Consider the following 23,351-nt stretch of genomic DNA (forward strand, 5'->3'; position numbering starts at 1 on the left):
ATGGAGAAGCTGCAGGAGTGAGCTGATCTCTGGGAAGGGAGGTGCTTTGCAATGGAAACACTGTCTGTTGCTTTCTGAAGAACAGTTTAGGCAAAAACTGTTCTTTCACATGGAGAAGATCTGTGATGCTAGAGACTGCCTTAATTTAGCAAGAGAAAGCATGCTGACATTCTGCAGAGAGAAGCTTAAGCAAGAAAATAATTCAGACTGGAAGTATGATAAAAATGTTAACAGTAAAGATAAATAACCTTTGGAAGAACTTACTGGGAGGTGCCATGACATCTCCTTCCAGGGAAGCTCTCAACTCAGACTACTTGACAAGGACAGGCTCTGACCCAGGAGCAACCGAAGCAGTCAGAATGAAGTGACATGTGCTTTAGAGAGGTCAGCTGGGAGGGCTGCAACACTGCTTCCAGCCTCAAAAATTTCTGGGTTTGATTCTATAGGGATGAACCCTCTCATGCCCCTAGTACAATAGCTGTGGATGCTGGGGGAGTACAAGGAGAGCGGACAAGGGATAGTTGCCCTGGTTTATATGCTGTCCCAAAATGCCATCTCTTGCAGTCACTGATGGAGACAAGAGCACTGGGCTGGATGGGCTATTGCCCTGAGCTGGTAGGTCATTTCTTATGTTCTTATTTAAAAGGTCTGGTGGACAACAGAGGAAAACATTAACTAACAGTGCAAACACCTCTTCTCAAAACCTACCAGGAGATCCAGAAGAGCAGATGAAGCTTCATACATTACATTTGCATCCAAAAGATGCAGAAAAATATGTAACAAAACCCATCTACCTCAGAAAGATCTAGGGAGAAGTGAAACCTGGCAATTTTAGCTATTGAAGCTGCTGAGGGAAGATGAAACCATCTTCTCTCTCTTCATTTCACCACTACTGCTTGCAGTCTCTGTCATTTTACCATGCATCCTCTCTGCCAGCCCAGTCATGGGGGAAAGAGGCCCCTGGCTGGCTAGCGGCGGACACGGCAGAGTGAGGAGCTGCGGCCAAGCTAGTCCTGCTCCGAAGCAGGCAAAATCTGGCAAAATCTGGATCCTAATGAAGATTTAGCCTGTGGTCTTTTGCCATATCATGACTTACATGTTACAGAATTAACTACCTGGGAAATAATGGCAACAATCTCTAGAAATTAGCAACCAGCAGCTAAACAGGGTTCATCAAGTGCATCTTGCCTGTGGACTTGCTTCTCCTCTCTCTGGCTACCTCTATACAGCTAAATACAGCCAATGAGGGCCCATCTTCTGAGGTCAAGTAGCACAGTAGGCATCACATCAATAAGCCTAAATTCTCTCCTCTTCTTCCCTCCTCCAAGCAGGTTGTCCAAACCCAAAGTGCCCACTGGGAACTGATCCAGGCTAACAACCTGCAGTTCCCAGGCATTGCCTGCAAATGTATTAGTTGGCCCAGGGCAAAACTGTACCAAGTACATGACAACAATTAATGTGTATGAACAATTACAGGATTAATTTACTAATGTAGATGCAGCCATTGGGACCATTGTGAATTCAAAGCAATGGAGTGATGCTGGTTGAGAGCGTGGGAAAGCAGAAGGACCTGGATGTATATCCACGTGACCAACGGCATTGCTCAACTTTTACGACTTGTACGAGACTATGCACGCAGCCAGTTGCCTCAGCATGGCTGATGTGGGGTCCCTTGTCAAGCTGATGCTAAGTCACTTGTTGAAATGTAGCAAACTGCTGCTATGTTTGGGCCTTGAGACACAAGGAATATGGACAACATAAAGTGCTTGTGCCACATAGCTAGTGGGTAAGACACATTTTGCAAAAGCATAGCCATGAGCATGAGCTCACATGCTGACCAGGAGTTACCTTCAGATGTTTTGAGCACTTGTTTTAGTTGTTTTCCACAAATACTCCTAGCAGCGAGCTGTTCTTCAGAAAATCACATGTCAAAATCGAGACATCCACGTACAGGCCTCTGGAGGCATCTTTGCTCTCCAAGAGCCAGATTTTTTAGGCACTTAGTACTCATATTTGAGCACATAAACCCAGTGTGAGGCAGGGATTTAGGCACTGTGAAGGTGCAAACTGCTCTGCCTCAGTGTGCACTGCCCATTCTCAAAGGTCCCCATGCTCTTCTTCAAGTGGCGAACGCCCGATTTACACATCTTAGTGCACACAACTGCTTGCTATTTTATTTGCGAGAATGACAACCCCTTTTTCCCGTACTGGCCCAGTGGCCAATATATGCATTTAGGATGAAGACAGTCCTCTGTCCCTATGGGTTGAAACACAGCATTTCTGCCTCCCAGGAAAGCACAGTGAGCACCGGGCTGTGGGCAGAGCTGCAATATCAGTGAAACACAAACAGTCTCAGGAGGTCCAAGTAGCAATAACAAACATAAATAACAGGCAGCTTTTGCTTGTTTAAGAGCAAAATTATCCTTGATACAGAACACTTGCGCTGGTAACTTGTAGGCTGAGATCTCTGGTATAAAGTATTTGTGCAGCTACAATCTGCAAATTAATAATAAATAAATAAATAAGAGATAGATAAATAGATACTCACAGTTACTTTGGGAACAGAGAAAAAAAGGATACATTGAAGCAAAGCAATTCACTCACTTGTACTTCAGCCTGTCTGAAAATATGCTCAAAGTCTCTTTCAGCACTGCAAAAAAAAATCTCCTGTTTTCATTTACAAGCAAATGCTAAGAATGGAGAGATACATATTCCTCCTATTTTTAATGTTTTTGGGTGTGTGGGGGGGTTGTGTTGTCAGCTGTTCCAGCATTCACAATATCCCACTTATTTATCTACTCAAGCCTTTCTTTTTCTTTCTTTCTTTCTTTCTTTCTTTTTCTTTCTTTCTTTCTTTCTTTTTCTTTTTCTTTTTCTTTTTCTTTTTCTTTTTCTTTTTCTTTTTTTCATACAAAGGTTCTCTGCAGTCTGGCAGAGCCCGTATTGCAGTATTGATTTAGGAACTAGCAGTTGTGACAATTCGGTCACAGATTGAAGCTCACTTTGTATGTGGGCTACTCAGTCCTGAGCAGAATCCTGATCCCCAGTGCTGGCCTCACACTTAAAGAGAAGCAAAAGAAGAAAGAAAAGCTACTTTTATCTCTTTTGCTTTGAAGGGAGAAGGATTACACAGGGCTAAATAAGCCGTCTGAGTACTTAGCTAACAATCCTAAATATCACCCTGATAGGAAGTTCTGGCAGAGAGCTAATTAAATTAGCCCTCTTTGATTTATTAACAAGCAGAGCAACATATCACACAGGATTGTCCCACAAAATGAATGCGCTTTCTGATCCCCACGGCTGCTTCAGTGCCTTCACCTCCTGGAAAACCTGGTTATGGGGCCTCAAGTTTAATGAGACTCAATGGCTTGAAAAGGATCCCTGCCCACCAACGTGGATACACCCTGGTAATAATATACAAAAGCATGTTATTTTCCTTGCACTTTCCTAATTCCTTTTTTAATGTCTAGGACAATCTAATGGCTAATTGGTAATTTCCTACCCACCAATATGCACATGAATGACAAGCAAAAGCCTTCTGCATGTTTAATTATTCTGTTGATTTAGATGCCACTTCTCCCTCTGTGCAAGTTTCTCTGTGTGTGTGCTCTTACGCATCATGTATTTCATTATTTTTAGAAGCATGCTCTGTGCCTTTCTGTGCTCTCATATTTCCAGCATCCAGTAATTGCTATGTTTTGTGTCCAATGGACCTGATCCATCAACGAGTGTAAATCAGGAAAACACTGCTGACTTTAAATGGAGTTATTCCAAGTTACACCAGACCTGAGACCTGACCTCTCCTATTTTTAGGGGGGGGATGTTATTAGTGTGCTGGGAACGTTTTCCTTGTGAAGTAGCTGAATATGAAATTTTGAAAACATCAGAGGGGTAAAAAAACAAATTGAAGCCCACAAAATGCACAGACGTGAATCTATTTATAGAGTGAGATCTACTTCTGCTTAACCCCTGGAAGAAACTGTAACTCTCTTCGCATATTTGATTTTTCTGCTGTGCTGCTTCCCTCAGTAAAATACAGTCCATTTAATCTATTTTGCTACTTTCTAACAGTCTCACTGGTGGGCTTCTTTTCTGTGCTTTGCATTTAGGCTTCATCTTAGAGAGCTCTTTTGTTAAATTAAGTCAATTAATAAATGGAGACATTAAGCAATCAATTTTGCCTGCATATCTCCACAGCCTTACATATGACTGGCTGTAATCACAAGATAAATGCAACGTGCTGATGTATGGTAATGTTCAATAATACATTCTCCACCAGGCTCAATTCATCAGGGAGTTTCTGGAGGGGAGGCATTCGTTATTGGCTGTCTCCGGACCTCAAGGATAACATTTCTGTCCTTTCCATTGGCCGACCCACTGCTGCAAGCCTCTTCCCGTCTTATTTTGATGATGAATATGAAGGCATGCTAAGCTGTGCTGGAGCGTAGTCCCCGCCGGCTGCACTCCCTCCCTGGGCTCAAGGACTACGGGGCTCCACCGCTGCTTCCCCTGCTTGCCGCCAGCAGCAGCAACAACAAAAGTTGTGATGCTTTTCTTCACCCAGTGCTTTGGGGCTGTGTTAGATCTTATCCACCTGAGGTTTCAACACTACAAGGCAAAGAGGGTTTTCTCAGCTGCCGGGCAGCTCGTCTGCGTTGTCAACCCAACACACAGCCTAAAGGTGAGGTACAAATATTTGTCTGTTCTTGATCTCTTCTCACCCTCCCCCCCCTTCCGCTGGTGTTTCTCCGTGGGGAATGAAATGATGCTCGAGCGAGAAAGGGAGAGTGTTGTTAACACTTTGCAGCCCTGGCGAAGAGGGGGTTCGTATTGTCTTTCTGCAGGATTTACTTCAGAGCTGAGGGAAAGCAAGCAGTTGCTGAAAGCAATCTTGGGACATCGTTGCTCCCCACCCCCGTCCCAGAATCAGCAAAGTTTCCCAGTTCCTTACATTTGTGTTACAAATACTCAGGTTGCAAGTTCCTGGGAAAAAATGATTGAAAAAAGTTAGTTTGCTGAATAAATGGTGTTTTTTGTGGAAGGATACCAGACCGGCGCCTGGACCGTCCCCCAGACTGACACCGAAGTACGGTGTGCTGCTGATTAGCAAGTGGGAGGGAAGAGACAGGGGGAGGCAGTGTGTGTGTGTGTGGGGGGGGGGGGCTGTGGCTGTTGGTCGTGTTTGCCTTTTGATGGAAAGGGCTGTTTTTGTCTCCTGCCGGGTGTCTGAAGGTATTCCTCTGGCTTTGAAAGTGTCCTTAGCCGTTTGCAAGGTGAAGCTATTTTAGGCAGGAGACTACATTTGCCTTAATGCAAAACTATTTATAGACCCCATAAAACATTTCTCTTATTTGCACATTTTGAGATTTTCACTGGTAAAGCGGCAACAGCTCTGCCTATGCCAAAGCACTAATGTTTTTAACCACATGTAGAGAAGGACCAGCAGGGGAAGAAAGCAACTGGGACACTTTAATTACTTTATCACGGTAATGAATGACCAACTTTAAGGAAGCAAATCTTGTTGTGCTGGAAGTCCTTGCAGACCTGACTTGTAGTGCTGCTCTACTAGCCTTATGCAAACTCAGAAATGAATTTATGTCAGGACAACTTATCTTTGGCTCTGCTGAAGTCCCCATGAGGAACTTGCGAGGGGCGTCTTCGCTGCAGGGAGGTCCACCGATGGGGTAGGTCCCTCTTCAGAGCATGCAAACAACATCCTGGCTCTTCCACCTTCAGATCCAAAAAGCAACACCCCAAAAAAGGGCAGATATCCCAGAGTTATATTTCCAGTATCAGGCAGTGCTAGTGGAGAAAGGTCATTTCTAACACAACGGCAGCTCCGGGAGGGTTTCCCTCCATGCCTGCTCTCAGCCTGGCGGCAGCGCAGAGGAGCCAGGGCAGGCGCTCGAATGCTGCCTCACTTCTCATGTCAGCACTCGCAGCGCACTCCTCCGTCGCCACCAACACAAGCTATTTAAAAAACCCGCAGCCCTATTATTATTTAAAGGGATCTGGCCGTCCAAATGGATAAGCACTTTGCTGAAAGAAATAGCCGCATTCTTGAGTGCATAAAGAGATTTTTTTAAACGAATGCTTCTGTACTTGACCCCTTTTATATGATTGTCTCCTGCTACTTTCGTCTATCATTTCAATTATAAAAAAAAAGAACCTAAACAGAAAATGGTTATCATAAGTCATTACAATTTCAGTGCCAGTGTCATTGTGTGATGAGGCCCCACAAACAGAGAAAGGGATACCCACTGACTGCTCTCCTGGTATCTACTATTAGAACTGATTTTAAACAATTCAGTTTCTCTCAAGTTGCAGATTATCTGTACTAGGAGCTGCAGAATTTTATCTTAAGATGTACTGAAACAAATTGATGCTTCAGTGCCTCTCTATTAAATATATGGGGCATTTCACTATAAGGGCAAATCCCTTGTGTCCAAACTCTTCACTGTTCAGATCCAAAACCCAGTAGACAGAAGAGCAATGTCAGTACTGACTTTGCTGCTCTTGAGATCAGGCTCTAGAGGCAAAGCTCTCTTGGAAATAAATGGGAGCTTCTAGGAAAGGGTCCTACATGTAAGTGAAGTGTCCGAGGGAATCTTCTCCCTCATGTGATAGGGTTTCAGTGGGAAGCCAGTTGTATGCGTTTTCCCATGGGTGCCTGTTGTGACACCAGGCAGATGTGAAAGTGGACAAGAAACCTTCCTGGTCTGAAAAAGAAAATAAAGTGTAAAGTGAAATATGCTTTGAAGGTGCTTCTCAGTTACACAGTTTGCATCCAACCTGGTAAATAAAGGAGGGTTTTAGGACTGGTTCACTCTCATGATGTCTTGCTCAGTTTCCCAATAGCTCTTTCACTATTTTACCATTGTTTTGTGAAACAGGTTGTGAAAGTTTTGTGAAAGGCGGTTGGATGCTTTTGTGCTGAGTGCCGTGCAAAAGGCACCCATTAAATCCCTCACCTACCAGTGCCAGAGAGTGGCAGGAGCCTGTGGCCGACTCTAGATGTCTCCAAGTAAGACCCTGAAGTCTGAACTAGACATCCTGCCTTCTCTTCTCTGGCAATAGAGAGGTAAACACCTCCAGCAGGCAAGGTGTCCTGTCCTAAAATTGGTGTCTAAGACAAGGCAGGTGAATCTGCTTCTCGTGGTGCTCGTTTCTCCCCAAGGGTCACACAGGGAGGAGGCTGCAGTCAGTCCCTCAGACACAGTGGTCTGGCATGGAGACATCTGAAGTTGGGGCAGAAGAATCCTCCCCAAGCTGTCCTGTTGGATTGAACAACATGTGAGGGGCCATGAAAAACAAAAAGTCTGAATGTATTCCTCTGTGGTGGTTTACAGTATTATGACTACTCTGATGTTTCATAGTCTATTATTTCTAGCTGGGTCATTTCAACTGTAATATTTTGTTGACAGCCCCCAAATCTATCTTCACAATTGACAAGTGAAGTGAAAACTGTATTAAGGTATGTGGTCGATGAATACAAGCCTGCTAGGAAACAAAGGCTAGGAGCAATGTCATTTCTCTCCCTTCCCTCCAAGGCTTAAATATTTGTGCTTACACTAAAATTGTAAGCCCTTTGCAAAGGGATTATTTTATTATATTTCCACACCACCCAAATGAGCGGGTTCCTGGCTGACTAGAACAAATAATAAATGACAGGCATCATATTCTGTGTGTGCTTATGCAGGTTGACATCCTTCACACAGGTCAGGTCTTCAGTCAGTGCCAATGTGCATAACTCCATTAAAGTCAAATTGCACCAAGACCTCTATTCTTGCCCCTGTCCGTCAAAGGGAGTGTTCAGTGGCAGCAGTAGGATCCAGCCCTTGCTGAGGGTCTGTGGTTGCTGATCATGTGTGTGAATCAGCGATCTGGCATCATATAAAATGTTCACTGAGTGGCCCTGGACAGGGGAACCCTAGGACCCTCCAGAGAAATGTTGCATGTGGTGCTGCTCTCACAGTTGTGAACCTAAATCAAGAGGAACCTTGAGTAGAGTTAAAGGAGTCATTGAAATCCCATGCCAGCACACTGCCACCGAGATGGCCACCTGGGCACGTGACCAAGACAAGAGCCTTAATTTACCTCTTCCTTTAGGAAAAGCCCAGAAGTTGGCAGAGAAATACACACTTAAAAAGAAACATGTGTCTTTCTTCACGCAGCAAGGCTCATTAACTGAGAAGGCTTATGAGCTATCCAGTGTATTTTAAGAGAGAAAACTCTAAGAACGTCAGTGCAGATACCTCTATTGATCTGCTGCTATTTTCCCTTTGTACGACAGGCTGATACAGGCGGCTCTAAACAGGGAGAGACAATTTTGCAACCATCACTCTGGATTTTGCATGCTTGGTATTGGCGCAGATGGAGTTGGGTTTTGTTTTGCAGCCTCTTTGTCCTCCTTGCTGCTTTTTGCACGTTGTCCTTTCACAAGCTTTCCCAAGAATGCTAACAGCACCTTGAAACCTGGTGCTAAGCTGTAATCAAAATGCACTTGCTGAGCAGAGAAAATCATGTATTTACTGCACTTCTATAGGTCACCTTCATTCTCAATCATATTATATGCATTACCTTGTAACCTGGGTTTCCTTCAAGCATGCAGTCACCCTGAAGTCTCTCCTTGGAGAGGCAAGACAAGGCAGTGTGAGCTCACCAGCCCAGTGACTGTTCTCCTCGAGGCCATCATAACTAGAGGGAGCTGCTCAGAGGAGCAGCATCCTGCTGGCTGAAGGCTTCAGCTTGCTGGGAAAGTTTTATGCGCTCTCAGTGTGTGGAAGGAATAAGTAATGTTCGCTGGGCTCCACGTACAGACGGCTCAGTGAATGCCTCTCTGTTTTTCCCCTATTAATAACAGTCCCCCCAAGCACTCCTAACTGCACTCCTGAGCAAAGCTGGGCACCCGTGTCCAACATGTCGGTTCCCAGCACCACGAAGCCAGAAACCCCAGGGACGGCGAAGTGCGGCGCGCTGGACGGAGAAGTGCCAGGGATGGAGCAGGGCCAGGGTCCTGAGCTCCTCCATGAGGCAGCTCCTACTTTTGGGAAGCTGGTCCCACAAGTCCCTGTGCCGGTAGCCCTCTTCCACCTTCCTTCCAGGGCCAGGTTATGCTGCCGGCTTTTTTGCGTTAAGCCTGTCCTTTCACTTACACTGCTCTTTCACCATTCTGATACTTGCCAGAAGAGTATTTACCAGGAATATTAATTCCTCTGATATATTATAGGCAATAACTTTATCTCTCCTTAGCCTTTTGGTAGGCAGAACAGACTAAGTCCTTTAGTCTTCTCCACCACCCTCTGATCTTCCTTTTTCTTTCTTTTCCCTCAGTTGACTTCTTTCCTTGCCCCACAGGTCAGTCTTACATAATACATTATTGTAGTGTAATCACACCCCAGACAGGCCCTGACATTTTGCTAGGCGCTGTGTATGGCTATGTAAAAAATATTGTCTTTATTCAAGGAGTTACTAGCTTTGTGTACGCAATCTTAACTCTTCTGAATGTGTGAGAAAATGCAACTTTCATTATAAAAACACTCTTCCTGGTCTCTGTGGGACTTAAAGGAACTCATTAAATTATGAAAAGAACCATATTTAAAGGAAAGCAAAAATAGTTTAGCCTTACATTCAAAAAGGGTCGTAGCTCAGTTTATTGGGCCAATTTGTGTTATAGCCATTTTTTAAAGCAACAAGCAAATCTGCTCTGAGTTAGGGAAGGGATTTGAATCCTGTTATAACAGTTGGGCTCTGCGTGCAGTGGCACCAAATAGTGTTGTAATCCACTTTATCCCCAGCAGACCTTAATGTGGGATTAAAGTGCTATGGTGCATTATACCCCCACGAGATTTATTTATTTATTTGGGGCAAGGGAAGAGAGGGCCTCTGAAATGTACCACTGACAATCCCTAGCCATCCTCTGCCACCATCTCAACAGAGACACCCTCAGTTTCCTGTAATTTGGGGAGCCCAAGTGACATTTTCCTACCTGAAGCAGCACTAACCTGACAGCCACCGCGAGAGGGGCTTTGGCAGCCCACCACCTGCCTGCAAACCCAGGCTCTCACCAAGCTATGTGGGTCCACCCGCAGCTCAGGACCACTGCTACATCAATATTGGGCACAGCAAAATCTGCAGCAGACTTTGAAATCCTTCTGTAAGGACACCGTGTCCCTGCAGAAGACAGTGAGCAGCGCTGATTTGCTGCCTCTCCTTCGACGCTGCCTCTGCCGAACAGGCTTCAGAAGGTAAAACTGGAAATCAGCTTAACAGCAAACACTCAGGAAGCCTCTGTGTTTTTGTTCACAGCTGTCTGCAAATGCAGCCGTAACGATTCACGCGCAGCCCTTTTCCTGCAGCAAAGGGGTGCAAGAAGATGCTCCAGCAGCTCTCCCCAGGGAGGCAGTCTATTAATGCCGCTGCCTCATCCTGGGCGCGCTCCTCTGCTGTGACCCATTAACCTTGAGTTCATAGAGCCGTGCACACGCACGCATGCATGCACACCCTGCAGAAGGTGCAAACAGAGCAGCCTGGGCTTCGTTTTAAGTGTGTAACACAGACGTTACAGCTGAAAATGAGAGCAGCTCGGAGCTTAAATTTGGTCTCTCAGAACAGCAATTGCGACATCTCCTCAGAGGGAAAGAGAGGGAGGGGACGAATCACTGCCTCAGAAGTTTCCATGTTAATATTCGGAAGCTTGCTCCTCCCCTTCCCCCCCCCCCCCAAACTGCTGTGGAAAATTAATTACTGCTGTTAACTGACGCTGCCTGTCATGATGTGGCTCTGGAGATGGGATGGAGTGACTAAATATTGAGTTCGCTCCTACCTAGGGATGACACATTTGATTTTGAGGGTGGAACGGCTTGTATGAATTTTAATAATAAACCCAACCTGACTGCAGGACATTTCGAGTCAGATGTCATCAATGTGAGACAGTGCAGTTATTATAATATTAAAGAAATACCTCTCCCCTCAACAGAGTGTTTGACAGCAGGGGTTAGATGTAGATATCAGGCACAGCCACATATTGCTGTCTAATCCACCCACTCTGATATGGCTTGGTATATCAAGAATTTCTCAGTATAGTGCTTTGAGTTATACATAATGGCCCAAATACCTCCCTCAGGAGAAACGCTGCCCCAGAATAATCGCTGTTGCTAACACGCGGGGTGCAGAGGAAAGAGAGATGTTTTAATAAAAACCTTGATTATGTGAAATGAGTCATGAGGTCTCAGTGCAGTTCCCAGCAGACGTAAGTCACACCCGGAAATCTCCACAATTGGCATTAATTAGCACACTTTGTTGGTTGCCTCAGTAGAGAAGCCATGCATTGAATATGGCATTGCAAGCCCCAGACATTAAAAAATCCTGGGTCAGGTTCCCAAGCATCATGAAATTAGCTTTAAAATTGCAATTTACAAATAAAATATTTTTGGTTTATTCATTAAGATTCTCTTCTATTATCAAAGGCTTCACAGCTCATTTTTTCTCCATAGTTGGGGGCACTTAGAAACTTCTTGGATGGAATTTGAGATGCTGAAGTTACCAGAGGAATCTGGAAGTCAGGGAATTTAAAGAAAACACAGCAGATCCCAAGAACTTCAGTAAAGGAGCTGCTGTTGTGGTGCTCTGTCTCCCCTACACCAGGGATAAGGCCCACTCCTGGGACGAGGCAAGAAACATCTGCACTTGAAAATGGACAGGGGCTTTTTGACGAAAGGTTGGGGGGGTGGTGCTAGAAAATGCCAACTCCTTGTAACCGAACACTTCTGTATGAATGTACCATTTTGGGGAACAGTAGCACTGGGAAAGGCCTTGTTTGTCAAGGGGAAGCGGAGCTGCCAGCTCCATGGTTCCTATGCTGCAGAAAGCCCAAATCGATGATCCTTGTCCTGCTTGGCTCCAAGCTGAGACTTCAGGTCTCCCCCCAACACCCCAACACTTTCCCCACCCAATGGGCAATTGGTGTCTCTTAGCCAGGTGCAGAACAGGACACGTGTAGCTGGAAGGGAGCAAATTCCTTTGGAAAGCTGAAAAGGTTTAGGCAATATGCTGGTCTCACTTTTGATATGATTTTTAGAATGGAGGCCACAAACCGAGCAGAGCTGGGCAGCTAAATTCAGCTGATCTGGGTCTAATGCCAACTTTTGGCAGAGTTGGGGGGTGCCTGGGTCTGAGCTCTTCATCTGGATCCTTCTAAAAATGGGAGCAACTTCCAGCCTATAGCCATGTGAGCTTTATTTGGAAATGAAAAGCTTGAATGTTGAGACATTAAACACCTTATCAGACTGCTTTATTTTTCCTTTCTTTTCATAGCTTGTGTCTTTTTGTTAACTGCCTTTTCTCCTGAGCTTTTGTTCCTCCTCACCCTGCTTGTTCCCAGCCATAAAAAATTCTTAAAGCAAAAGATTCTCCTTGTCTGCTTGTCGCTAATCTAATTTTGGCCTTTTTCACTCCCGCTGAAGGAAAGCATCACTAATTTCGCTGCAACTTTGGATCCTTTATTTGCCTTTAAGCTTCTTCAAAAGAAATCACAGTCATTCAGTCCTCAAATTGCTCAGTGCCATCGATTTACCTATTGACAAATGAAGTCCCGTTATAAAGCAGTAGCTGACAAGGAGAGCTTACAAAAAGCAGAGAAATCTTGTTGTCAGCATTCATTGATGCAGATGGCGAGGAAGCCGAGTGCTTTATGTGCCTGCAAAACATTGTCATGATATGCCCTGGTGATTAGGACTTGAAGAGACAGGTCTAGCTGAAGATGTGACTGCTGCCTGTTGTCTGCCTAGTGTTGTGAGTCGCGATCACGATTTATTCACCAGAGCAGGCAAAAGAGAATATTTTCCCTCTTCTTTGGTGTGGTGGCTCTGCCTTTTAGCAGGGATTTAAGCCAGTAATCTGAACAGCGCATTACGAAGGTGGGCACACGTCCCTTCTGCTTCCCATCCGACAGGAGCAAACAGTTGGCAGAGCAGTGGCTGCCGCTGGTTTTCAGGACCTCACATGAAGATTTTACCCCCAAGGATTTTTGAGCACAGGGCTGTAGGGCTGTGGCTGTGCTGAATGGTAAAATTTCAGTGGTGCGTGGAGACCTCCTGAAAATGACTCTGGGTGGTCTGCTGCTAGTAACCACCTGCAACAGCCCGCTCAGCTCTCCCACAGCAGTCTCATTTAGAGTGGGAAGAGTGTCCTGGCACTGCGGATGAATTGTTTGACACATATGCAGCATACAACTTGAAGCTGTTTTATTTATTTAGAGGCATTTCAGAGTATCTTATATAGCATTAATGGATTTATCTTTAGCGCTCCCCTTCAGTCTCAGCAACAACAAAGAAATGGCATTGAGGGAGAGTGCCAGACACCTCCAAATGCCTTGTATGCTTATTTTGGTATAGTTTTTTTAAAGTAGAAAAATGTTTGAAACAACTCTGCAAATGAATTAATCAGTTATTTTCACACCAAATTATGCGCTTTAGGTTCTATTCTTTTCTTCTACAGCAATTCATTCCAAGCTGATCCAAAATGAATTTCTTTTTTTCTTCCAGTTTGGCCTTCCCACTAACAAATAAATCATTTGCAGAGTTTTAGTGGTGTTACTGATATTTTACACATGAAGATACTGAGTTAGAAAGTGGTTGGAGGATTGACCGTCATCCCCCAGGAAATGTGCGGCAAAGAAACACAGGTCCTAGTGACTATCTTAAAAACAAGATCACACTCTCTCTCACATGAAGCTGAAATGGAAAGAGAACCAGAGAAATGGAGCACAAATGAGACAAAAAAAGATGAAATCAGTAGCCTCCCCTTGCACAGAAAACAAATAAACACTACAGACGAGCAGAGAGGCAGCTGCTATGGAGCAGAACAACACATCAGCAGAGAATGAAAATGTTCTTCCACTATTAGGGACTACCACGTGGAAAATAAGCAAAGTAATAAGTCTGAAAATGGAGTAAATTACCACAAAGGGATTATGTATGGCAGCTGGGGCAGGAGGGGAAGGTTAAGGTCACCTTCAGATTTTTGCGGAAATGGGAGTTTGAAATGGAAACAGCGGGATGACAGTACTAGCGGTATCAGACTGCGCTGTATTGCCACCTATCTCTATCAACACGCGTATGCTGAGCTAGGTATCAGAGTAGGGCCGTGAACTCTGCAAGATTGCTCATGGGTTTACTGTTCAGCATGTGCACAGATTCAAAAATATGTATGTTTTGCAGGATCAGAGCCTTATTCTGATATATTTATTCTAAAGGCACTCAAGCTAAATCCAGCTAAAGACCTGAAAAATCTGCAGGAGTCCAGCAAACTCACCCACTTCATTTGAAGAGAGCAGAGGAGATTCAAGACATCTTCCTCTGTAATAGGGAAGTGCAGCCTGGAAGAAGTACTGTCTCACTGCTGCCCTGCATCAGCTGCTCCGATGAAGATGCCTGATGCATGCAGAGACCTGTTATCTCAGCTGGCTGGAGTCCTACGGTACAAAAGGCAGATACAAATTGCATTAACAGATCAATGAGGACCAGGCTTTGCCTGTGGGCCTGTACCGTGAGTTCTCTGTTGGTGCTACTTGAGAGCTCCTCTGAGGACATCCCTGACTGAGATACAACAACTTGTGGAGTCTAAGGCTGGAGGGATGAATTGCCCTTAAAGGAAGCCTGCCTTTCTCGTCACTGACTATCAAGCAAGACCAGAAGACTAGCTTGGGATAGACACCTCGTTTTTACATGGCTGAGGTTAGGTGAAATTAACTCCGCCAATACCCTACAGTTCTTTTGACTTGTCCAAAAGAAAACCTCATCAGGATAGCAGTGTCTCCTTAAGATAAACCCAGAAAATTTGGATCCTATACCACCAAATATATTCACTATTAGTTTACACAGGTTCAGATAAGACAACCTGTTTTCCATTCCCTGAAAGCAAGCTTTGAGGGAAATTTCAGATACAGCAAAAAAAAGTCCTGCAACACAACTGAAGGATGAGGGCTTTTAATTTCTTTCCGCTACAAGGAACTTCTACTCAAGAGAAAAGTATGGAATAACTTTTTGGGTTAATTGACAATGGAGGTTTCAGGCAAAACAACTGAACAGACCATGGATGCTGTCACCATTGCCAGGCAAGGCAGAGAAACAAAGGTAAATGTAGGGTCCTTCATCTGGGACAGAATAATCCCTTGTAAAGGTACAGGCTGGAGATTGAGTAGATAGCAAGCAGCTTTGCAGAGAAAGCCCTGGGGATCCTGGTGGGAGGACAAGTTGAACATGAGACAGTAGTGTGCTTTTGTGGCAAAGGCCAATCACTCTCTGGTCTGTGTAACCAGCAGGTCCAGGAAAATGATTATTACCCTCTGCTCAGCACTTGTGAGACTGCATCCAGAGTATTGAGTCCATTTGGGGGCTCCTCAATACAAGAAAAGCACTGATGTAGTGGAGCAAGCCCCATGGAGGGCCACCAAGGTGGTCAGGGGCTTGGGAGGCGCAAGGACAGGCTGAGACAGCTGGGCATGTTCAGCCTGGGGAAGGGAAGGCTAAGTGGGATACAAGGGCTGTTTACAGCTAACTAATGGGATGGTATAGAGAAGACAGAGCCAGACTCTTCCCAGAGGTACACACTGAAAGGACAAGAAGGACCAGACTTATGCTGAAGCAAGGGATATTTTGACTAGATATGAGGAAAAAATTATTTCCCATGGGAGTAGTGAGGCATTTGCAGAAATTGCCTATAGAGGAGGTAGTATTGCCATCCTTGAAGATTTTCAAAACTTGACTGGACAAGACCCTGAGCAACCTGACCTAACTTCGTAGTTGACCCTGCTTTGAACAGGGGATTGGACCACATGATGCTCAGAGGTCCCTTCCAACTTGAATTGTTCTGAATTTTTAACCCTAAATATAAACAGAGCCTGGTGTGCAGACAAGGGTGCCACAGTACAAGGGTCTCATCGGACATTTACATCATCAATGACTAAGACAAACTGTGGGAAATACCTGAAGAGGATGAAGAAGGAAGACTGATAGACATGTGGGAGATGGCCAGGAGTCTGTGGATCAGCACAGGACACTGACACCAGTGAAAAAGTATTGAGCTATACCAGTTTTACAAGCATCTAGTAATTTAGAACTAGTCAGAGATACATATCCTTGCAGTAGGTCCAAAGCCCTGAGAGATTACCAGGTAATGAATTCAGTCTGGAATGGAAAGGAGTCACTGTCACAGAAGAAGGATGACAAAAGAATAAGTTGTATTTCTGAATATGCTTTGGGATAACCACCCTTATTGGTGCTTATATACGAAATAAATTCTGAAGGGGAGAAGTCAGACTGTTCAACATCTAGCTACAAAAACTTTGCACTGTGGCACAACGGTAAACAAGTTCCCAAAGAGTGCTGCATGAATAATGTGAAGCAAATAACCCACTCCACCACATTTGCCTTTCATTCTCCTTATGGAATGGCTGCCATCAGAACAAACTTTCCCTGGGTTTATTCAATTAACTTCTTCATGATTATTTTTCTGCTACTTTTCCCTAATGCTTCAGACCTGCTTTTTGAGATGTGAGCTGTGTTAATTAGCTGTACAAAGAGGTACAAAGCAGAGTGTCTGCTTAGGTAGTGTCATTTCTGCTCCCTGACTAGATTCTGAGTCTGTTCCCAGGCTCGATGAAGTTTGTTTCTTACATTTTTCTTTTAACAGTGAAGGCCACTGGTGCTGTCCATGTGTTGGCAACTTAGAATGAGATAGCAGCATTCAAGATGAGGAAATGCCTATTTATCTGGCCTTTTTGGGCCAGTTTATGGCTTGCAGGATGGAAATCTGTTGGTGGCATTTTCTCGCAGCAACTTAAAATGTTACCCAACCCATATGACTCCCTTGGTCCCCAGCAAGCTGTCATTGCCCTGGGTTGTATGCCTACTCCTCATGCCTCCCCCAGTCAGGTTCCTTGGACGGTTTACTAGAAGAGTTTGCATTAGTATGCTAGACTGAAGAGACAGTCAAAATGCTGGCACATGCTGCTTGGCCATGGGGACATAACTCCCAGCAGAGTGGTGGTGCGGGCTCTGGGATCAGGAATGCCTGAGACTGCCCTAGCAAGCTTCACCAGAGGATATCTGACAGGAGCCTTGAGGCATTGGTCCTTGAAAAATATTATGGTGGTTTTTAAGATTTGTTGGCCTGGGTGAGGAGTTCACATTTCATTTTCTCTCCTCACAGTCCTGCAAAATAGTTGTAATGTGGTCAGATGCTTGTCTAACTCACTTAATTTCCTCTTCGTCATTGCTCTAATGAATGTTTTTTGAGAACCTCTTTCCCTCTGCTGTATCAAGCAGTATCCTGTGCCTGTATAAATGTCTGTCTCAAGATACATAGCTGGCTTAGACGTGCCTTTATCTGCATGTTGGAGAGCAGGTGCAAAGATGTGTTTCCCACAAGCACACGCCAACATTGATAGAGCGCAAACACAAAGAGGGCGGCAAGTGGCAGACACCTTTTCCTTACCGATAGGGGTGCATTTACTTGCAGGCAATTCATGATTACACCCAGGTCAAGATTTAAAGTGCCTCAAGAAAACAGATACAAATGCTTACGGCAGTTCAAAGCACTTCATCTAGTTTCTCCCTTAGAGTCACACTGGAATCTTTCTTCCAGTTTTAACTTCTGCCTGGACTTTCAGGAGTCTAAGTCATACGGGAAATAATACAGCTTTAAAAATAAATTAAACTTCTACTGGATTTCTTTAGACACAGAAAATATTTCCAAAAGCAGACTCAAAAATGTTAAGGTCATGCAAGGTTGCATAAACATAACCACTGGCTTGTAAATAACTGATTTTAAAGACTGAATTTTCTTTCATGCTGTTGGTAAAAGATGAAGGCATTATCAGAAAACAGATCTGAGGCCAGCTTAATCTCTCCAGTAGCTTCACAAGGCAGTTGGAGATAATTTAGGGTTGCAACTAAACTGGAACATGAGCTATGGTGAGGTATCTCTTAATAATTTTTAAGTCTTTAATGAATTTTTAATAGCAAGACAGTGATTAGAAAAGAAAAATCCCAATTCACAGATAAATCCAAGCTGCATCTGGGTATTTTGTCTATTTGCTGCTTTAACTAAAGTAACTTTAATTTGCCAGGAGCCAATCAACAGCCTATAGCAAGGAAACTCAGACTGGTGAAGCAGATGTTGGGGAAGCGAAGACCTTTTCTTTACTCACTCATAGGGAAAATTAATTGATGCTGAAACCAGCCTTTCAGCTCTTGTTCTAATAATAACTTTTGCTTCTTAACTTTTACAACACAGAAGAAACTTCTGCATGGCTTTTCATGCAAAGGGGTCTTGATGCTCTCTCCAGGCAACTTGTGCAGTTGGTGGCAGCCAGCTTCTGTCCTGTCTAACACATATTTACAGCTCAGGTGCTCCAATAAGACCTATGCCACGTGGTGTTTGCAAGCAGCCAAGAGCTGAAACAGGAGCGAGACCCTAGTCTGGCCTTCTACAGTTGAGTAGTCCTCCACTAATTCCAGTTTTACAGCTAATTCCTTTCCATTGTGGAAAACAAATCTGCCTCTTGGTAGTTATATTTACCTTGGTGGGACAATCTCATCACCAGACTTCCCCAACACCCATCCTGTTAACATGCATTTATGAGTTCATTGGTAAAATTAGGCTGAGGTCTCTGGAGGGCACTCAGTTACCTTCACTGTGGCTGAGCCCAGTGCGCTGAGCCCAGGCTACAGCTAACAATGTGGCAGACAGTGCTCAAGTCAGAGGTCTGGTGTGCTCATCTCTGTACTTAAGCCTGTTTTTACCCTCAGTGTATGAACACAACCTTTGAACCTACCAGTACAAGCAGGCACTGACAGGCTGGACCTTCTCTTGTCCCTGCTAGTCCCAGAACCTGAGGTGCAAGAAAGGACAGAGCAAGGACACATTAGAGGCTGGATATAAGCCAGTTTGAGCTCAGAGGCTAAATAGATGCATTAGACGAGTGCTGTGCCTGAACTAAAAAGCCCTGCAAGAGACAGGATCTGTTCAATGAAGCATCCTGCCAAGCTGTTGTGGTTTGTCTGTGTTCAAAGCTAGTGAGTACCTCCACGTGAGGCAGTGGTCCACCATGTAGCCTTCGCAGCTAGCTGAGGTGCTTTGCTGGGTATTTGTGCCTTTGGTTTCTCTCTCTGTAAATGAGGTGGGGGACAATGTTCTCCTACATCAGTTAGGTGATTTGGGATGGAGGCCAAATTTTTCAAATCTGACTGCTGTAGGTTGAGCTGCTGTATGTGTATAAGGGACCCACCCACAAGACTAGTCCAGTTGCCATAATACTGTGAACTGGCTGAACCCTATGATGTCCATGAAACTGAGGGGGATATACTCTCCTGAGCTCAGAATCGGGCAGTAAATATGGAAATGAGGATGTTGAAGCTTATTTGTAGCCACCGAAGTTTATTATTTTTTACTTTAATCATTTAATGATGTCTATACTTTACTTAGAAAACATAAAGCATTTTAGGAGTGTTAAGTAATACTTACAGGGCTCATTAATCCATGGCTAATATGCAGCCACCACTGAGAGGGAATGAAGCAAACATGCTGCAGCAGCATTACACAGCAGGCCATCCCTGCCTGCCTTTAGGAGGAAAGTGAAGGATGCCCTCTCCACCTGACACTGTGGAAGGAGGCGGAGGGAGACAGAAAATAATGATCTGAGGTAAATGCCATGAGGCACACTGTAGCTCCCTAACCTCTCTTGTAAGAGGGTATTGGGTTTTTAGGGTAGATCTGCAAGTATGTTGATACACAACTTGACTTTTTCTCTAATGAAAACAGCAAAGTTGGCTTTTGGTTTCAGCTTCTGGCCAGAGTAAAATTCAATCATCACCTACATCAAGGTTGAAGATATTTTCTTGGAAAGGCGTATGTCAGTGTAGCAACCTCTGTGCCTTTTCCTAGCAAAGACAAATCCTTAGAAGTTTGGTCATCTATCATCTATATTTCACCACACCAATGATCCAACAAAAAAACAAGTGAGGCAGCATTAGCTAGGCTTCACTCATAAGGAAGGGAGGTTGCCTATTGAAACAAAAATAGTCTCCATCTCTTTGGGTTTTCTTGGTGAGTCTCCATCCAACCAGTGATTAGACTGTGCCTCATGTAATCCCAGACATGATGAGTTCACAGCATTGAAGTGGAGGCAGAATTTGCAGTACCCACAACACAGGCCATCTAGTCTCTGGGGTCTAATTTCAGGGTGGGTTTAACTCTCATAGAAAATGTCCTAATGTCACACAATAAATAAAAAAGCCTGTCAGTTCAGTGAGATTCAGGAGGTTCTTAACTGGCAAAAAATTCAAGGGGGTACTGTGAACTACCTGAGGATGGGGTAAAGCAAGAACAGAGGAGTATGTCTGGGAATAGATGTACATGTACTGCATGGCCAAAGGTAACATTTTCATTTGTCCTGCCAGAGAATCATATATTCCACCCTATCTGGCACCATATGAAATGAGTATGGAGGCTCTCTCAGTCCCAGACGACTACTTTTCGTGCATTGTCTTCACGTCCAGTGTGCAAGATAAGGCTGAGGCCAGTCATGAGCTGGCCAGTCTGTGTGACCAGGTGAATTGCACCTTGGGTGCAGCACAGTGTAATGGCCAAATCTCAAAAAAGGTACAAATCTCATTTACCGTGAGAGGCTGCTGTTATTCTAAAGCAAAGAGAGGAGCAGAAGCCAGCTTTCTGGTGGGCCCTCCTCTCAAATCCAAAGCTGAGAAAGAAAAGAAATGCATATACCTAATGAGGTAAATCCTTCCCCAGGCAATAGTCTGAGTAGCCCTGAAAATAGATTTTAATATCCCTCAATCAAAACTGTATTTTGACCACAGCTCTGAAGTGGAAATGCCTGGAAATAGCATGACCAGCAGCAAATGGACCCCTCTCTCCTTCCTGCTTTGTGCTGTCCTAGTTGCTAATGCAGACATATCCTGCGCATTTCCTCTAATCCAGAAGCAATGGCTGGGGAAGCAATAAATGTTGTACCATGAAGTGATGCTCCTGATTTTCCAGGATTTTTAGCTAAGCATTGATGTTATTTAATTACCATAAAGCAGCTGCCTTATAGCATCTAAAATACATCTATTTGCCTTAATTTTACAGTATGGTAATTAACTACCAATGACTTATTTAAAACATATTTACAGAGAGAAATGTCAGAGATGCATAACTTCTCATGGCCAATAATTACATCTGCAATAACCCATTTGGTATTTAATTAGCTTACTTATGAGCTCACCTCTGAGAAAAATTATTTGAGAGAATTTGTTAGCTATGACGCTTAAGCAGGTTCTCAAACAGAGAAAGGATGCACTAGCTGCAGGTCACAGCAATTTTTGCTCTGTTATGGTGGGGTGTTTTGCTGTTCATACAAGCTTAACATGGCTATGGCCTTCACATCATTTTTAAGTTAAACTATTAACCACACAGAAAATCAATATGCAATAGAACAAGGTTCATTAAATGGAGCATAAATCAACCCATCTGTAGATGCAGTAGTTATCAAAGACTTTCATAAAGCTCCTGGCCTGTAATGACAAAGGAAGAGGAGACTGTTATCATGAACAACACATTACCGTGTGGCCTAAAATGCATCAAATCTGGGTTCAGTAATAATGCTAACAAATATTAATTGGGGGAGAAGGGGACAATATGTGTCTGCCAGGACCTAATAACAGTGTGGTCCTTCAAGGGTTCCTTCTGCTGTAACTTACCAGATGAAATGGGAATCACATGAGTTAAATGTTTCCTCCGTTTCTGCAGCATGCTCAGGGATATTGTCCTCCTGGGGCGTTAGAGTGCTAATCCTTCAGAGGAGGGTCATACCACCATCCCCGGGGATTGCCAAGCTGCCTCTTTGTCATTAACCCCCAAGAACTGCAGGGCATCATGTTTGTGTCTTCTTTGGCCTAAACGAAGTGCAAACTGCAAAACTGAGGATCTTCCGCTCCTCGTCATCAACTTTGTGTCCTCACAGCACATTTTGTACATCACTGAGGACACACATCTGGAAACAGCCAGCAAAACTGGCAGCAGGGGCAAAGGAAAGGAGGGATCTGATTCGAAACTTTGCTGGCATAACAACAGGGGGAAGCTTTGATGAGAGCACAGGGAAATGTTTTTCCTCGCATGCATAAATTCACTTATTTTAAAGCTAAAAGAAGCTATTATGGTAATCTCATCAAGCCAGCTGAACAAACGCCAAGCCAAGATCCCCATTCAGGAGTTCAAGGCCATAAATTCAGCTACCTGATGTCTTTTAGAAAGACCTCTATGTTGGACACAATGACTTTCATTGGTGGAGAACACAACATGTCTATGGGAAAAATATGATATTTTAAGAAATGGTACTGCTAACAGAAAAAAGGCTACATTTAATTATCTAGGAAGGCTGAAATTAGGGGAGGGGTTGTTTAGTGTTTTCTTTCTCCTGAATGTTAAAGAAATAGCAGCAACTTGAGATCCCACACAGAAGCCTGGAAATTTAAGTATCTCCTCCATCCTGCTCAGCAGAACTTTGATATTCCCACAGAAACACTGCATCTATTGTACAATCCTAAGTAACTTTACTGGGGGGGGAGAAGCAATGAAATAACCTCACAAAAATCAATCACAGCTAATCGACAATGGAGGTTTGTATCGATTCACTGAGACTCCCCTTCCTCGAACAGCTTTGCAATAGTCTTGCATTCCCTAGGCGTTCACCACATCAACCTGTCCCTTCCACAGTGGCTTTCCCCCATGTTTCTCTCCCTTCATCCACAGCGATTCCAGCTCTTTCTGGTGCGGCTACAGCCCTCATTGATAGCTGCATCCAGACAGCCCTTCAGCACTTCTTGCCCTCTGAGGCTTTGTGAAAATCACCCCCAGGTTGCAAACCCACCCTGGTGCCTTCAGCACTCTCTAAAAGCCAGCAATGTCTTCAATCACCACTACCCCAAGCACCAGCATCCCAGCTCTCCACAGTTTCTCTTTTCAACAGTAGCTGTAGCATGCTCCTCCCAATTTGCTAGACTGCTCTTTTTCTTTTCATTCCCCAATAGGGAAAATAGATTTTTACTGTCCCTTGATCAAAACTGTACTTTGACCACAGCTCTGAAGTGTCGTACCACAGAAAAGGAAAAGCTGCCTGACCTATTCAGTCTTTTTTCCCCATCAGGAGCCAGTAGAGAGCACCTTTCCCTGCAGAGCCTCTGCTCCTTGGGCTCCTGAAGCAGCTCTGGTCCTGCTCCTTTTGGGCCATTACCAGGGACCAACTGTGAGCTTTCTGCTTCCTCAGCCTTGGGGATACGTGGCTGGCAATA

General features: G+C 44.3%; 1 protein-coding gene across 1 annotated transcript in view; it reads left to right on the forward strand.

Moving 5' to 3' along the window:
- Positions 1 to 4,190: 4,190 nt before the first annotated feature.
- The window catches only part of SIAH3 (siah E3 ubiquitin protein ligase family member 3), a 48,429-nt gene continuing 29,268 nt past the window's right edge, over positions 4,191 to 23,351 (forward strand). Inside the window, exon 1 of the mRNA XM_013948439.2 lies at positions 4,191 to 4,681. Coding sequence (XP_013803893.1) covers positions 4,547 to 4,681 — 135 coding nt within the window. The 5' untranslated portion in view covers positions 4,191 to 4,546. The remainder of the gene's footprint in view (positions 4,682 to 23,351) is intronic.

This window comes from Apteryx mantelli, chromosome 1, assembly GCF_036417845.1.
Source record: "Apteryx mantelli isolate bAptMan1 chromosome 1, bAptMan1.hap1, whole genome shotgun sequence".
Classification (NCBI taxonomy): Eukaryota; Metazoa; Chordata; class Aves; order Apterygiformes; family Apterygidae; genus Apteryx; species Apteryx mantelli.